Source organism: Oncorhynchus masou, chromosome 5, assembly GCF_036934945.1.
Source record: "Oncorhynchus masou masou isolate Uvic2021 chromosome 5, UVic_Omas_1.1, whole genome shotgun sequence".
Taxonomy (NCBI): Eukaryota; Metazoa; Chordata; class Actinopteri; order Salmoniformes; family Salmonidae; genus Oncorhynchus; species Oncorhynchus masou.
This window is the reverse complement of record NC_088216.1, coordinates 40,706,897-40,724,594: the sequence shown is the minus strand read 5'-3', so window position 1 is coordinate 40,724,594 and position 17,698 is coordinate 40,706,897. Positions and strand designations below refer to the sequence as shown.

The 17,698-nt window shown below is 41.6% G+C and overlaps 1 protein-coding gene across 2 annotated transcripts; it reads right to left on the bottom strand.

Moving 5' to 3' along the window:
• Nucleotides 1-3,169: 3,169 nt before the first annotated feature.
• LOC135539582 (solute carrier family 2, facilitated glucose transporter member 10-like) lies at nucleotides 3,170-9,177 on the bottom strand. 2 transcript variants are annotated; one of them, XM_064965543.1, is made up of 7 exons: nucleotides 9,067-9,177; nucleotides 7,947-8,029; nucleotides 5,792-7,069; nucleotides 5,498-5,620; nucleotides 4,012-4,147; nucleotides 3,802-3,901; nucleotides 3,170-3,511 (listed from the first exon to the last, which is right to left on the bottom strand). In XM_064965543.1, the coding sequence occupies exons 2-6, from the start codon at nucleotides 7,948-7,950 to the stop codon at nucleotides 3,802-3,804; spliced, it is 1,641 nt and encodes a 546-aa protein (XP_064821615.1). In that variant the 5' UTR covers nucleotides 7,951-8,029; nucleotides 9,067-9,177; the 3' UTR covers nucleotides 3,170-3,511. The 2 variants fall into 2 exon arrangements, with proteins under 2 accessions (XP_064821615.1, XP_064821616.1); XM_064965544.1 differs by having other exon boundaries at nucleotides 3,170-3,469.
• Between the last annotated feature and the right edge of the window lie 8,521 nt (nucleotides 9,178-17,698).

Below are 17,698 nucleotides of genomic sequence, written 5' to 3'. Positions count from 1 at the left end.
CTGTATAGATGTTTTTTTCAGTGTCTCCTGATTTGTAAGGTTTTTATTAACATTACTTTCCTTAGTATTCTTTTGAGATGTCACTTACAGTGCATTTGGAAAGTATTCAGACTCCTTGCCTTTTCCCACATTTTATTACAACCTTATTCTAAATGGTATTAAATAGTTTTTCTTATCAATCTACACACAATACTCCATAATGACAAAGCATAAACAGGTTTTTAGAAACAGTTACACATTTATATATATTTTTTTAAATCTCACATTTACATAAGTAATCCGTCCTTTTACTCAGTACTTTGTTGAAGCACCTTCGGCAGCGATTACAGCCTCGGGTCGTCTTGGGTATGACGCTACAAGCTTGGCACACCTGTATTTGCGGAGTTTCTCCCATTCTTCTCTCCAGATCCTCTCAAGCGCTGTCAGGTTGGATGGGGAGTATCGCTATACCTCTGTTTTCAGGTCTCCAGAGATGTTTGAGTATTTTGGTGTTTTATTAGGATCCCCATTAGCTGTTGCAAAAGCAGCAGCTACTCTTCCTGGGGTCCACAATAAAACAAACAATACAGGATGACATAATACAGAACATATAGACGAGAACAGCTCAAGGACAGAAATACATACATTTAAAGTCTGGGCTCTGGCTGGGCCACTCAAGGACATTCAGAGACTTGTACAGAAGCCACTCCGGTGTTGTCTTGGCTGTGTGCTTTAGTGTTGTCCTGTTGGAAGGTGAACCTTAGCCCCAGTCAGGTCTTGAGCGCTCTAGAGCAGGTTTTCATCAAGGATCTCTCTGTACTTTGCTCCGTTCATCTTTCCCTCAATCTTGACAAGTCTCCCAGTCCCTGCCGGTGGAAAAACATCCCCACAGCATGATGATGCTGCCACCATCATGCTTCACCATAGGGATGGTGCTAGGTTTCCTCCAGATGTGACGCTTGGCATTCAGGCCGAAGATTTTGATCTTGGTTTCATCAGACCAGAGAATCTTGTTTCTCTTGGTCTGAGTCCTTTAAATACCTTTTATCAAACTCCAAGTGGGCTGTCATGTGCCTTTTACGGAGGAGTGGCTTCCTTCTGGTCACTCTACCATAAAGGCCTGATTGGTGGGGTGCTGCAGAGATGGTTGTCCTTCTGGTAGGTTCTCCCATCTCCACAGAGAGACTCTAGAGCTCTGTCAGAGTGACCATTGGGTTCTTGGTCACCTCTCTGACCAAGGCCCTTCTCCCCCACTTTCTCAGTTTGGCTCGGTGGCCAGCTCTAGGAAGAGCCTTGGTGGTTCCAAATGTCTTCCATTAAAGAATGATTGAGGCCGCTGTGTTCTTGGGAACCTTCAAAGCTGCAGAAGTTTGTTGATATACATGCCTAGATCTGTGCCTCGACACAATCCTGTCTGAGCTTGGCGGAAATTCCTTCGACCTCGTGGCTTGGTTTTTGATCTGACATGCACTGTCAACTGTGGGAGCTTATATAGACCGGTGTGTGTGCCTTTCCAAATCATGTCCAATCAATTGAATTTACAACAGGTGGACTCCAATCAAGTTGTAGAAACATCTCAAGGATGATCAATGGAAACAGGAGGCACCTGAGCTCAATTTCGAATCTCATAGGCAAAGGGTCTGAATACTTATGTACAGTTGAAGTCGGAAGTTTACATACATTTAGTTTGGAGTCATTAAAACTCATTTTCAACCACTCCACAAACTATAGTTTTGGCAAGTCGGTTAGGACATCTACTTTGTGCATGACACAAGTCATTTTTCCAACAATTGTTTACAGATTATTTCCCTTATAATTCACTGTATCAGAATTCCAGTGGGTCAGAAGTTTACATTCACTAAGTTGACTGTGCCTTTTAAATAGTTTGGGAAATTCCAGAAAATTATGTCATGGTTTTAGAAGCTTCTAATAGGCATCATTTGACATCATTTGAGTCAATTGGAGGTGTACATGTGGATGTATTTCAAGGCCTACCTTCATATTCAGTGCCTCTATGCTTGACATCATGGGAAAATCAAAAGAAATCAGCCAAGACCTCAGAAAAAAAATGTAGACCTCCACAAGTCTGGTTCATCCTTGGGAGCAATTTCCAAATGCCTGAAAGTACCACATTCATCTGTACAAACAATAGTACGCAAGTATAAACACCATGGGACAACGCAGCCGTCGTAACGCTCAGGAAGGAGACGCGTTCTGTCTCCTAGAGATGAACGTACTTTAGTGCGAATAGTGCAAATCAATCCCAGAACAACAGCAAAGGAACATTGTGAAGATGCTGGAGGAGACGGGTACAAAAGTATCTATATAAACAGTCAAAGTCAAGGTATTGGAGTGGCCATCACAAAGCCCTGACCTCAATCCTATAGAAGATTTGTATGCAGAACTGAAAAAGCATGTGGGGGCAAGGAGGCCTAAAAACCTAACTCAGTTACACTAGTTCTGGCAGGAGGAATGGGCCAATATCCAATATTCACTCAACTTATTGTGGGAAGCTTGTGGAAGGCTACCCAAAATGTTTGACCCAAGTTAAACAATTTAAAGGCAATGCTACCAAATACAAATTAAGGGTATGTGAACTTCTTACCCACTGGGAATGTGATGAAAGAAATAAAAGCTGAAATAAATCCTTCTCTCTACTGTTATGCTGACATTTCAGATTTGTAAAATAAAATGGTGATCCTAACTGACCTAAGACGGGGCATTTTTACTTGGAATAAATGTCAGGAATTGTGAAAAACGGAGTTTAAATGTATTTGGCTAAGGTGTATGCAAACTTCCGACTTCAACTGTAAATAAGATGTTTTTGATTTTGATTAAATATGCAACTTTTTCACTTTGTCATTGTGGGTTATTGTGTTTAGATTGAGGAGCATGGTGTAGAATAAGGCTGCAACGTAACAACATGTGGAAAAGTCAAGGGGTCTGAATACTTCCGAATGCACTGTATATACATTTTGCTATGTTTAAAATGAATTGTGACAATTGTGATACATTTTTATTGTACTGCTAGGTTTAGTTAGACTACTGTTTTAGAGCTTCATTATCTGTCAGAGTGCCATTTGATGAATTCTAGTGAACTTGAAAGACTAACGACTTTGAATTACTAATTAGATTAGATCACCAATTGCGCCATAAAGGCCCGGTTAAGGAGCCCCATGCGGCTATGGAGCCGAGGTTATAGATTTATTTGATTTCAAACACAATACAACCACACTTGGATAATGCATTTAAAATCTTTGAGGATGACACAAAAGTTTGAAAACGTATTTCCATTATGGTTCTCTAAATGGTTAAACATTTTTACAAACATAAACATTGTAGGCTAGGCATACTTGGGTTGTACATAGAACAAAGTGAAGGATAGGACAATATTGTCATTGGTTAGAGCAAGACTCCCTCAGTGGATCAGCGATCTCAGACTCCTAAACTGATGATGGTGATGCCAGATGATGACCTCCGTATAGGTTGACTTTTGATGGAAATGGAAAACTGCTGTTATTTTTCTTGCAGACTTGAAAAGTAGTAGAAAGAGCAGAGTCACTTGCAAAAACATTGTGTTTCATTTTCATTTGTGAAAACAAGTGACAGAATTGTTCACAAGCATTCGAAAAATACATTTGAAATACCAGTGCAATAAAAACATTGTTCAGTCATGTCGTAAGCTCTGCTATGGTAGCTGGACGGATCACTATGCTAAACTTTTCAATACCGCCATTAGCATCAGTCCGTTGTTTCAGTCAGGTTGCAAGAGTGTAAAAAATAAATATATATACTTAGAATGTAACACTTGTATAGACTTACTCAACATTGGGTTGCTGAGCTAACAATGTGCACTCTTTGATACCCGTGGGAAGTGATTCTCCTGCTAAGGATGTTACAGCATTCTTCACTGTTGTGTACCCTACAAAAGAAATAACAGATAAGTTCCTAGATCTAACTGCATTTCAGATCACATTGAAAATAGCATTTCTATTTTTACTGCATAATGATAGACTGAAGTTTGAGTTATACCTTTTCAAACAGAGCTCCCTGTCTATTTGCTCCAGTGATTTCCCTTTGGTCTCTGGTAACATGAAGTAAAAGAACACCACCGCTCCCACTCCAATCAGCCCATAAGAAAGGAATGTCCCAGACAAACCAATCACATCTGGTGACGAAACATAATCAACTTAATTGCCAGGTAGATACTTTTTAACTAAATACTGCACTGCATTCTAGGTTGAGCGCCATACAAGGAATATAGTTCAATCTTTGAAGATTTAACCCTTGAATGAGTAGATGTGCCCAAACTTTTGACTGGCACTATATACAGTACATTCAGCAAGTATTTATACCCCTTGCCTTTTACCACATTTTGTTATGTTACAGCCTTATTCTAAAATGGATTAAATTGTGTTTTATTTCTCATCAATCTACACACAATACCCCATAATGAAAAAGCAAAAATAGGTTTTTAGAAAATACATGAGTATTCAGACCCTTTACTCAGTACTTTGTTGAAGCACCCTTTGCAGCGATTACAGCCTCGAGTCTTGGGTATGACGCTACAAGCTTGGCACACCTGTATTTGCGGAGTTTCTCCCATTATTCTCTCCAGATCCTCTCAAGCGCTGTCAGGTTGGATGGAGAGCGTTGCTGCACAGCTTTTTTCAGGTCTCTCCAGAGATGTTAGATTGGGTTCACATCAAGGCTCCGGCTGGGCCACTTAAGGACATTCAGAGACATTCAGAGACCCGAAGCCACTCCTGCGTTGTCTTGGCTGTGTACTTAGGGTCGTTGTCCTGTTGGAAGGTGAAAAGTCACCCCAGTTTGAGGCTTTGAGCGCTCTGGAGCAGGTTTTCATCAAGTGTCTCGCTGTACTTTGTTCCGTTAATCTTTCCCTCAATTCTGACTGTTCTCCCAGTCCCTGCAGCTGAAAAACATCCCCACAGCATGATGCTGCAACCACCATGCTTCACCGTAGGGATGGTGCCAGGTTTCCTCCAGACGTGATGCTTGGCTTTCAGGCCAAAGAGATCAATCTTGGTTTCATCAGACCAGAGAATCTCATGGCTTGGTTTTTGCTCTGACATGCACTGTCAACTGTGGGACCTTATATAGACAGGTGTGTGCCTTTCCAAATCATGTCCAATCAATTGAATTTACCACAGTTTGACACCAATCAAGTTGTAGAAACATCTCAAGGATGATCAATGGAAACAGGATGCACCTGAGCTCAATTTCGAGTCTCATAGCAAAGGGTCTGAATATTTATGTAAATAAGGTATTTCATTTTTTTATTTTTAATAAATGTGCAACAATTCTAAAAACCTGTTTTTGCTTTGTCATTATGGGGTATTATGTGTAGACTGATGAGGGGAAAAAATATTTAATCAATTTTAGAATATGGCTCTAACGTAACAAAATGTGGAAAAAGTCAAGGGGTCTGAATACTTTCCGAATGCATGGTAGTAAACTGGACTTGTTTGAATGTGAATTCATAGAGGTAGACACTTACTGATGACATTCAAGAAGGAGAATGTGACAATTAAGTTGGCAGCCCAGTTGAAGCAGTTTGTGAAGGCAAACGCTCTCCCTCTGACCGCAGCAGGAAATATTTCACTCAAAATGAGCCAGGTCACTATGCAACGGAAAATTCACAAACATTAACCTCTAGTCATTCACAAGACAACGCCATATGATTGTCAAAAGCAAGTTCTAGCTAAGCTTAACAACAATCTTGTGGCCCCACATTTAGATAATTAGCCAGAAAACACGATAATTATGAATAATCCTAGGAGAAAGTACTTACTTGGTCCAAATCCAACTGAGTATGCACTGACGACTGCCATCATACAGAATAAAATGATCCAGTTCACCACTCCATTGTGGACAGCTGGAGAAGCCACTGGCATCAAAGTACCTAAGGATCTCTCAGCATCGTAAGCGATATGCCTTACTTCGGTCCTATCGTGACGTCCAAGGCGTTGACTGACAGAAATGTCAAAGTTTGATTGATTTTCCACCGTTAGCTGCGATAGGGGTGTGCTGTTATTGACATAATCCCCAGCATTACAGGGTGTGTTGGTGTTGACCACTGAACGCCCGCTCAAAAGTCCTATGGTCATCAAACACACAGACATTACTATACATCCACCAATGAGCAGAGGCCTCCTGCCAACCCTATCGGCAAACACCATGGAGACCAAGGTGGCGATCACCTTGACTACCCCCAAGCCCAAGGACGCCAGCACTGCCGAGGCATTGCTCTTGAAGCCCACTGATTGAAAGATGGTTGAGGAGTAGAAGAGCACATTGGGCTGACCTGTGAACTGTTGAAAGATCACCAAGCCTAGTGCAATGGTAGTCCTGGTCCTCATGTTGTCCTTCTGTTGAAAGAGGTGCAGAAAGCTGTACTGTGGGTTATCGAGTATGTTGGAAACATGTGCCGAATTCTCCACTTTGTGATTCTCAATGGAATGAATAAGACCTCTTTGGCTTTGAGCACCTGCCCTTTGGCCTGCTGCAGGTGTTCCGGCATTGGACGGGAGAAACCAAATGGAGACAAACTGAGCCAAAGTAGGCACGATGGCTAACCCAAACATATACTTCCATCCCTGCCTGGCATCGGACAGGATATAGTTTATGGCGTAAGCTCCCAGGATGCCCACAGTGATACCAACTTCGTACAGAGTCACCAAAAAACCTCTGTGCTTGGGGGTGACCATCTCCGATACAAAGATACAGCAGGACATGGAGGAGATGCACATGGCGAAGCCCACCGTGATTCTGCCCACCACCAGTGCCAAGTAAGAGTTGCTGACCAGAATCAAACTCCCGGCCAGGATGAGGACGTTGCTGTGGAGGATGGAGTTCCTCCGGCCGTAGCGATCAATCAGCCAACCACCAACCAGGGAGGCCAGCAAGGCCCCGATCAGAAGGGCACTGACCACAGCCTCCTGCTGGACACAAGTGAGTCGGAACTCGGCCTGGAGCTGGAGGAGAGCCCCGGAGATAATCCCCAGCTCGTAGCCAAAGACCAGGCCACCAAGCGTGGACACCACACTGGAGAGGGCCAGGGTGGAGCAACCTAGGGAAGAAGAAAAAGGTTTGGAGTATATAAGTATACAATTCATTATGTGAGTATAGGATTCATTTCGTTAACATTTGAATGATCTTTGGATGATGTGATACAATTGATAATGGTTTCCACAGAAGGTAAAACATATTAAGGTGCAACACAATGTAATCATTTGTGTCTATTTTCATATTACTGTATGTGTGCCTATATAGAGGACATTTAGTAAAGCAGATAAAAAATGTGCTTATCATACATATTCTGTGTCCCATAGAAGAAACATTAACTATTCAAATGTATGCTCATGTTTGGAGAATGGACATTAATAATTGATTATGTTCTTCATGTCCAGGTATACGTGTTTTACATGCAATATCTATTTCGGATTAATCTAGCAAAACTCCAGGATAATGGTTGTAAACTCTACAAAGTGGTGTCTTCAATGATGATAACGTTTTTTTTTGTTTTTTTTACAGTTCAGCATATGCATAAGTATTGCACTGGATAAGTATTGCATACATGTACTGTTAGGCCTACTGTACGTCTACATTATTTTAGTTGTTAGTGGTTGTATATTCAGGCAAAAAAAAAAGTATGTGTTTTCTATGCCACATGGTTTTACTTAATAAAGGGGTTTTACCAATGATATATATATATATATATATATATATATATATATATATATATATAGGTACTGTATATGTACATAATTGGGTTTTATGCACGTCCAATGAAATAACAGGAGCTGGACAGTAGAACATAGTGGCAATGTGCAAATATTTCACCTGGATTTTACAATTAGTGGTCTCATAAGTTATTTTGTGTCATTTCATAACAGCTTGTCTTGATGTTGTAAGATAATTAGGTTGAAATAATCCAAATAACTTACCCATAATATTGAGTTGCTATTCCTTCAACTAAAAACACATTTCAGTTCAAGCAAGGCTCAGTCCATGTTGGCATTTCTCGACTCTAAAACAGAGGCAAAAATAATCCATGTAACATAAAAAATGATGTTTATAAATAGAGAAATAAAACGCTTATGACCTCGCGCGCCCAATAAGGAGACGTCCTGCGGCGCATGAACAAAACAGCGAGTGCAAGAGGCGGCACAGCTCTGTAGTCATGACAACTCCCCTGTTTATGCCACTGATTTCATTAGACAAGACCACTTGAGATTGGCTCAACAAAATGTACTCTGGCCGTTAATCAGATCATTGCTCCTTTTCTCCGTTTGGAATAAGCACCTTATGCACTGGTAGTAAAATGTAATATTCCTTGCAAATAGGCTGCTGAGAGGAGATGACAATGCATTGATGAATTTAACATGTCCTTTCAAAAATACTGCAGCAGCGTTGTTTCAATTAGAATAACGGTAATACATTGATTACAAGGCCTTTTAATCTATTATATCCCATCTATTCTATTCAATTTACAGTATAATAATATTATATTCCATTCTATTCTGTCACCATCCAAACACCACAGTTTTATTGCTTGCTCAAAACAAACAGGCCTATATGGTTCATACTAATGGCTATATGGAAAATAAGAAATACATTGAAGGTGCAAAATACATACGATATTCACCACGATTTTACCTGTTGCCATTGTTGATGCGCTTATCAGTAAAACACCAGTATGTTTTATATTTATCATATCAGAAGTGTAAAATAAATTATTGCTTGATTGTACATCTTTGGACGGTAGGCATCATTGCTATCATGGAATAACGTTATTGAATGTTCGTATATTAATAAGCTAAAGCACAGATATAGCCTAGACAGTAGACTACATACACTAACTACCCTTACCAAAATTGGCTGAAAGTTAAAATCAAAGAAGAAACGACGAGGTAAAACAAAATGTAAGATTTCCCATCATGCGGATAAACTCAAAGGCAAGTATCCCGTTAAACTCCAGAGAACGCGCTCGAGTGCACTCATTTACGTACGGCAATGACTAAGATGCTTTGTTTTTTGTAGCCTTTTTGTAGTAAATTTGCTTACCATGTTCTTACAATGTTTCTGATGAAGATGCATTTGGTTAACTTCGGAGCAACACAATGTATGACTTTACATCAGGAAGTTGAAGCTACGTGGCAGAGACAAGCGTCTCAAATTGCAAGTCTCAAATTGCAAGAGACTCCATTTCAAACTTTTGACACCAGGGGCCGACATCTCGACAACATTTAAAATATTCCTTAAGAAATCGAACTCCTAATGAAACTTTTCCCATGCTTCACTTAGTGAAACTATCATTGGAAAATTGTAGGCCCATACCATAGGCCTAGCATTCATTTCGACTCATACATCGATTAAGCCCATATGAACGACAACACGTATGGAAAAACGTAATGTGTGATAGTTATTTTATGAAAACATTGAAAAACATCATTTGCCTTCGTGAATTATTCCTACAGATGTGATAGTGATAGCATCTGTGACCTGGCTGAATCTCCAGTCTTTTTACATTTCGACTGTTGAAATATCCCTGTCAGTTTTACACTGAAACTAAGGGTGGCAGAACTTTTAAATACATGCAATTGTGCCACTTGTCTGCAAGCAGAAAAAAACAGTGATTTGTAAACGGCTGTTGAGGCGAACAGTGTGGCCCTCCTGCAGTTTCTCAAGAAAATAGAACTGATGAAACAGGGTGCAGAAGCTCGTGTATATCGGGGACGTTTTTGGGCAGGCCGACCATTGTAAAGTAAAGGTTTCCTAAATTGTATAGGTCCCCGGTGCTGGATGAAAAACGCACACATCGCAGAACCATGCAAGACGTGCTCTCAATACTTCGCTGTTGAAAAGCTGTTGAGTGACTGCTGGGGATCTACATGGTTTCAAATCATGAAATAAATTGAAGTTGCAGAGCTGCACCGCACTGCAGAGATGTTGCTGTGGTATCTTTTTCAGCTTCGTCCAAGAAGCCCAACGCCGTTGTCAATACGCTTGATAAAGTTCGGGTGAGTGGGAGAAAGAGGTCGATGGTCTGTTAAAGGGAACCTATGAGATCGTTTGTACCATGCATTTACAAGGACATGGCCCGTTTGGCACTGATTTGTTAAGTGTTCTATTTGATATTTAGATGGTAGCATATAGGCATAGACAGTGGAGAAGCTGTCGGTCTGACAATGTTATGTTACTACAAATATTTGTTATTTAAATAAAAGACCCTTGGCTTTATTTGTTTGTGTTTTTTCTTGACATAATAATATACACTATTTGGCAGACGCTTTCATCCAAAGTGACTCACAGTCATGCATTCTAAGGATGGGTGGTTCCCGGAATCAAACCCACTATTCTGGTGTTGCAAGCACTATGCTCTACCAACTGAGCTGCAGAGGACCACTTCTTTCACTGGTTAATTCAATGTGATGAGAATCTAGAATGAGGTTCTTCATTCTACCCCACACGGTTTGCAGGCAGGCAATGATTTCTCAATCCAAATTCTATGTTGCCTTTCTGATGGCCCACAATCATATCCCTTGTTATGTAAGGAAGGCCTTACTTGGGATCTTTTATGATCTTTCCTGTTTCAATTGGAGCTGGGAAATTATTTTATGAGCTTTCCTGTTTCAATTTGCAGCTGGGAAATCACATGACTGAGATAGGCGTGTAAATGTTTACTTTCAGAATTGCTCTCCAGTCCTGTCACGGTAAACATCCCAACCAAACGTGAATCCCAATGAATAGCTGCTGGGATAGTAACAATGCCATCACAATTATGCTCATCCTTTTGGATTGTAAAGGTATGGGGAAAAATGCTCAGTATTTTGATTGTCATGGCAATATCACTTGGGTTTTCTTAGAAGTAACGTTATTGGGACAAATGTCAAAGTCAGCCCTACAAGCAAACAACCGTATTTGTCTTGGCTATGAAACAAGTTCAGTTTTTATTATTGTTGTATTAATAAATGTATGCGAATACATCCTAGAGTAGCTGTTTATGCTATGCATGTTTTTTTATGGTGATATCTTGCCCGCAGGACCCTCACACAATACGTGTGTACTGGAATGGCTGTGTTCAATCCAGATGGCACCTACAGTTTGAGCAGTTGAATCAATGTCCAGGCTATAGCCACAGGGAGTGGAGAAGCCATTGACATTGCATTCGGAAAGTATTCAGACCCATTGACTTTTTCCACATTTCATTACATTACAGCCTTATTCTAAGCAGGTTTTTAGAAATGTTAGAAAATGTATTACAAATTTAAAATAAATAACACATTAACATAAGTATTCAGACCCTTTACTACAGTGCCTTGCGAAAGTATTCGGCCCCCTTGATCTTTGCGACCTTTTGCCACATTTCAGGCTTCAAACATAAAGATATAAAACTGTATTTTTTTGTGAAGAATCAACAACAAGTGGGACACAATCATGAAGTGGAACGACATTTATTGGATATTTCAAACTTTTTTAACAAATCAAAAACTGAAAAATTGGGCGTTCAAAATTATTCAGCCCCTTTACTTTCAGTGCAACAAACTCTCTCCAGAAGTTCAGTGAGGATCTCTGAATGATCCAATGTTGACCTAAATGACTAATGATGATAAATACAATCCACCTGTGTGTAATCAAGTCTCCGTATAAATGCACCTGCACTGTGATAGTCTCAGAGGTCCGTTAAAAGCGCAGAGAGCATCATGAAGAACAAGGAACACACCAGGCAGGTCCGAGATACTGTTGTGAAGAAGTTTAAAGCCGGATTTGGATACAAAAATATTGCCCAAGCTTTAAACATCCCAAGGAGCACTGTGCAAGCGATAATATTGAAATGGAAGGAGTATCAGACCACTGCAAATCTACCAAGACCTGGCTGTCCCTCTACACTTTCAGCTCATACAAGGAGAAGACTGATCAGAGATGCAGCCAAGAGGCCCATGATCACTCTGGATGAACTGCAGAGATCTACAGCTGAGGTGGGAGACTCTGTCCATAGGACAACAATCAGTTGTATATTGCACAAACCTGGCCTCTATGGAAGAGTGGCAAGAAGAAAGCCATTTCTTAAAGATATCCATAAAATGTGTCATTTAAAGTTTGCCACAAGCTACCTGGGAGACACACCAAACATGTGGAAGAAGGTGCTCTGGTCAGATGAAACCAAAATTGATTTTTTTGGCAACAATGCAAAACGTTATGTTTGGCGTAAAAGCAACACAGCCCATAACCCTGAACACACCATCCCCACTGTCAAACATGGTGGTGGCAGCATCATGGTTTGGGCCTGCTTTTCTTCAGCAGGGACAGGGAAGATGGTTAAAATTGATGGGAAGATGGATGGAGCCAAATACAGGACCATTCTGGAAGAAAACCGGATGGAGTCTGCAAAAGACCTGAGACTGGGATGGAGATTTGTCTTCCAACGAGACCATGATCCAAAACATAAAGCAAAATCTACAATGGAATGGTTCAAAAATAAACATATCCAGGTGTTAGAATGGCCAAGTCAAAGTCCAGACCTGAATCCAATCGAGAATCTGTGGAAAGAACTGAATCCTTATATCCTTCCTTTATATCCTTCCTGTTATCCTTCCTGTTTGGCCCTGTCCGGGGGTGTCCTCGGGTGGGGCCACAGTGTCTCCTGACCCCTCCTGTCTCAGCCTTCAGTATTTATGCTGCAGTAGTTTATGTGTCGGGGGGCTGGGGTCAGTTTGTTATATCTGGAGTACTTCTCCTGTCCAATTCGGTGTCCTGTGTGAATCTAAGTGTGCGTTCTCTAATTCTCTCCTTCTCTCTCTCGGAGGACCTGAGCCCTAGGACCATGCCCCAGGACTACCTGACATGATGACTCCTTGCTGTCCCCAGTCCACCTGGCCGTGCTGCTGCTCCAGTTTCAACTGAACCGCGGCCCTAGGACCATGCCCCAGGACTACTTGACATGATGACTCCTTGCTGTCCCCAGTCCACCTGGCCGTGCTGCTGCTCCAGTTTCAACTGTTCTGCCTTATTATTATTCGACCATGCTGGTCATTTATGAACATTTGAACATCTTGGCCATGTTCTGTTATAATCTCTACCCGGCACAGCCAGAAGAGGACTGGCCACCCCACATAGCCTGGTTCCTCTCTAGGTTTCTTCCTAGGTTTTGGCTTTTCTAGGGAGTTTTTCCTAGCCACCGTGCTTCTACACCTGCATTGCTTGCTGTTTGGGGTTTTAGGCTGGGTTTCTGTACAGCACTTTGAGATATCAGCTGATGTACGAAGGGCTATATAAATAAATTTGATTTGATTTGAAACCTGCTGTTCACAAATGCTCTCCATCCAACCTCACTGAGCTCGAGCTGTTTTGCAAGGAGGAATGGAAAAAAATGTCAGTCTCTCGATGTGCAAAACTGATAGAGACATACCCCAAGGTGGCGCTACAAAGTATTAACTTAAGGGGGCTGAATAATTTTGCACGCCCAATTTTTCAGTTTTTGATTTGTTAAAAAAGTTTGAAATATCCAATAAATGTCGTTCCACTTCATGATTGTGTCCCACTTGTTGTTGATTCTCCACACAAAAATACAGTTTTATATCTTTATGTTTGAAGCCTGAAATGTGGCAAAAGGTCACAAAGTTCAAGGGGCCGAATACTTTCGCAAGGCACTGTAAGTACTTTGTGGAATCACCTTTGGCAGCGATTACAGACTCGAGTCTTCTTGGGTATGATGCTACAAGCTTGGCATGTATTTGGGGAGTTTCTCCCATTCTTCTCTACAGATCCTCTCAAGCTCTGTCAGGTTGCAGTGTCGATGCACAGCTTTTTCAGGTCTCTCCGCAGATGTTTGAATGGGTTCAAGTCTGGGCTCTGGCTGAGACTTGTCCCGAAGCCACTCCTGTGTTGTCCTGTTGGAAGGTAAACCTTTGCCCCAGTCTGAGGTCCTCAGCAAGGATCTCTCTGTACTTTGCTCCGTTCATCTTTCCCTCGATCACTGACTAGTCTCCCAGTCACTGCAGCTGAAAAACATCCCCACAGTATGATGATTCTGCCACCAACATTTTTATTTCACCTTTATTTAACCAGGTAGGCAAGTTGAGAACAAGTTCTCATTTACAATTGTGACCTGGCCAGGATAAAGCAAAGCAGTTCGACACATACAACGACACAGAGTTACACATGGAGTAAAACAAACATACAGTCAATAATACAGTACAAACAAGTCTATATACGATGTGAGCAAATGAGGTGAGATAAGGGAGGTAAAGGCAAAAAAAGGCCATGGTGGCAAAGTAAATACAATATAGCAGGTAAAACACTGGAATGGTAGATTTGCAATGGAAGAATGTGCAAAGTAGAAATAAAAATAATGGGGTGCAAAGGAGCAAAATAAATAAATAAATTAAATACAGTAGGGAAAGGGGTAGTTGTTTGGGCTAAAATATAGGTGGGCTATGTACAGGTGCAGTAATCTGTGAGCTGCTCTGACAGTTGGTGCTTAAAGCTAGTGAGGGAGATAAGTGTTTCCAGTTTCAGAGATTTTTGTAGTTCGTTCCAGTCATTGGCAGCAGAGAACTGGAAGGAGAGGCGGCCAAAGAAAGAATTGTTTTTGGGGGTGACTAGAGAGATATACCTGCTGGAGCGTGTGCTACAGGTTGGAGATGCTATGGTGACCAGCGAGCTGAGATAAGGAGGGACTTTACCTAGCAGGGTCTTGTAGATGACATGGAGCCAGTGGGTTTGGCGACGAGTATGAAGCGAGGGCCAGCCAACGAGAGCGTACAGGTCGAAATGGTGGGTAGTATATGGGGCTTTGGTGACAAAACGGATTGCACTGTGATAGACTGCATCCAATTTGTTGAGTAGGGTATTGGAGGCTATTTTGTAAATGACATCGCCAAAGTCGAGGATTGGTAGGATGGTCAGTTTTACAAGGGTATGTTTGGCAGCATGAGTGAAGGATGCTTTGTTGTGAAATAGGAAGCCAATTCTAGATTTAACTTTGGATTGGAGATGTTTGATATGGGTCTGGAAGGAGAGTTTACAGTCTAACCAGACACCTAAGTATTTGTAGTTGTCCACGTATTCTAAGTCAGAGCCGTCCAGAGTAGTGATGTTGGACAGGCGGGCAGGTGCGGGTAGCGATCGGTTGAAGAGCATGCATTTAGTTTTACTTGTATTTAAGAGCAATTGGAGGCCACGGAAGGAGAGTTGTATGGCATTGAAGCTTGCCTGGAGGGTTGTTAACACAGTGTCCAAAGAAGGGCCAGAAGTATACAGAATGGTGTCGTCTGCGTAGAGGTGGATCAGAGACTCACCAGCAGCAAGAGCGACCTCATTGATGTATACAGAGAAGAGAGTCGGTCCAGGAATTGAACCCTGTGGCACCCCCATAGAGACTGCCAGAGGTCCGGACAGCAGACCCTCCGATTTGACACACTGAACTCTATCAGAGAAGTAGTTGGTGAACCAGGCGAGGCAATCATTTGAGAAACCAAGGCTGTCGAGTCTGCCGATGAGGATGTGGTGATTGACAGAGTCGAAAGCTTTGGCCAGATCAATGAACACGGCTGCACAGTAATGTTTCTTATCGATGTCATGTCCAATCAATTGAATTTACCGCAGATGGACTCCAATCAAGTTGTAGAAACATCTCAAGGATAATCATTGGAAACAGGATGGACCTGAGCTCAATTTTGAGTCTCATAGCAAAGTGTCTGAATACTTATGTATATAAGATATTTTTGTTCTTCATTTGCAAAAATGTCTAAAAACCTGTTTTCGCTTTGTCATTATGGGGTATTGTGTGTGGATTTAGGAAGAAAAATAAATATTTAATACATTATAGAATAAGGCTGTAACGTAACAAAATGTGGAAAAAGTCAAAGGGTCTGAATTCTTAGACTTAGAATGAACGCACTCTTTTCACTCTTCACTTTCCCTCGTTCTTAAAAATGTTCAGTATTCCTCAGATCCCAAAGGTGGAGAGGTTTGCTGGTGCTATGCTGTCGGGTTGAGAAGTTCTACCCGGACAAAGTCCATCTCGAGTGGTCGAGAAACAATTGGGAGCAGGTGTGTAGCGTGTGGTGTAAAATCGAGATGACCATGGCTCAGGAGGACAAGAGGGCGGTCTACACGTGCCGCGTGTATCACTCCAGTTTCTCTGGGCCAGTATACAAAAGACATTGTTGATCATATCAACACACAAGGTAACTAACTCATCAGAGACATGGTGGCCATTTTAGCTCTGGGTCACAAACCCGTTCGGCCCTGGGCCCACATTCTGGCACACAGGCCACCAGTTTGAGACTCTTGTTTTAGTTACCTGTTTACAATAATCTCACAAATGTATTCTGCCAATCAGAGCTTGGCTATATTGTGTTAATTGTCATAAAGATTGAGTGTAGATGAAATACAAGTTAGTGGGGAAGTCTTCATCCTGGAAATTGAATTGAATTCTACATGTTTGGTTTTCATAATGTTGGTCAGGAGAATGCATCAACAGAGACAGAATCTGATGGAGCTGATATTCAAGATATATATTCAAGTGTCTTCTTATAACTTTTTAGTGTAAACGTAATGTGCCTCATCATGTTATGTTCACTAGGGCTTATCATAGCAAAACAAAAAGTCCAGCTACTCCATCCCTGTTTCTGTAAATTCTCTTCCATTTTGTGCCTAATGAATATGACCCATGTGTCTTTTTCAACAGGCACCCCTATGAATGTGATATTTATCAAGTGTGAGCCACTACGCCCTCTGCAGGATGAGGAGTGCACGCTCAACCTCTGTGTCCTGAACAAGTGTCGGTCAGCTGGTCTAAGGACGGACCGAGGGTCCCTGCTGGCCAGGTCTTCAACTCACCGCCCAGCCTGAACGTCAATGGCCTGTTCTCTATGTGGAGCTTCCTCAAACTGAGTCCCACCACGGAGGACTACGTCTCAGAGTTCAGGTGCCGTGGAGAGAGTGTTCACACTGTCAGATATCATAGGCACATAATAATAATACTTTTGTGGGTGCTTATATTTGTCCTATTTCACGCATGTACAAGTGTGTATTATACCAATGTGTGAATAGGAAATGTTTTTTTGTCCCCATGACACCCTCAGAGAGTGTGGTCACAGCCCATAGGCCTAGTGCATACTCAAGTTGTACAACTGACACTATGGTTGTACAACTGACACACGCAGGTTGTACAAAGCATTTGACACAATGGTTGTGATACAATAGTTGTGTGATGTCTGCAAAAACACCAGATGTATCATGCCATTGTGAGGATGGGTTGTACATCAGTTGTACAACCAGAGTGCTAAGGGATAGTCAAAGGATGTATAGAAGGATATTACCGCTCAAGTTTGTAGCATTGTGTAGAGTTCATTTTTGTACGTTTGATGTCTTTAACCTTGTTTTTGTTTATTTCATTCGCTCTATTCATCCTCAAAAGATGGGAAATGTTGACGTGAGTCTGAGTGCTGATCTATGATCAGATGATCTAAAAGGCTAAACTGATCCTAGATTAGCACTTAATGAATACGGGCGCTGATCATTGAAAAGATGTCCTGCTTTGTTGATAGAGAATTACAGTCAGCGTTAGTTACTCGTAATTCTCTTGTTGCAAGACAATCTATTATGGCACAAGGCGAGACCTAGATGCAGACACAGGAGGCAGATGGTTGGAGTCTTACAATGTTTATTAATCCAAAAGTAGGCAAGA

What these genes read in the sequence shown, in the direction of transcription:
- LOC135539582 (XM_064965543.1), bottom strand. An exon ending in CTCAGTTGGATTTGGACCAA is followed by an intron (nt 5,621 to 5,791) that starts GTAAGTACTTTC and finishes TCCGTTGCATAG; the next exon opens with TGACCTGGCTCATTTTGAGT. An exon ending in CTCCTTCTTGAATGTCATCA is followed by an intron (nt 4,148 to 5,497) that starts GTAAGTGTCTAC and finishes TTTCGTCACCAG; the next exon opens with ATGTGATTGGTTTGTCTGGG.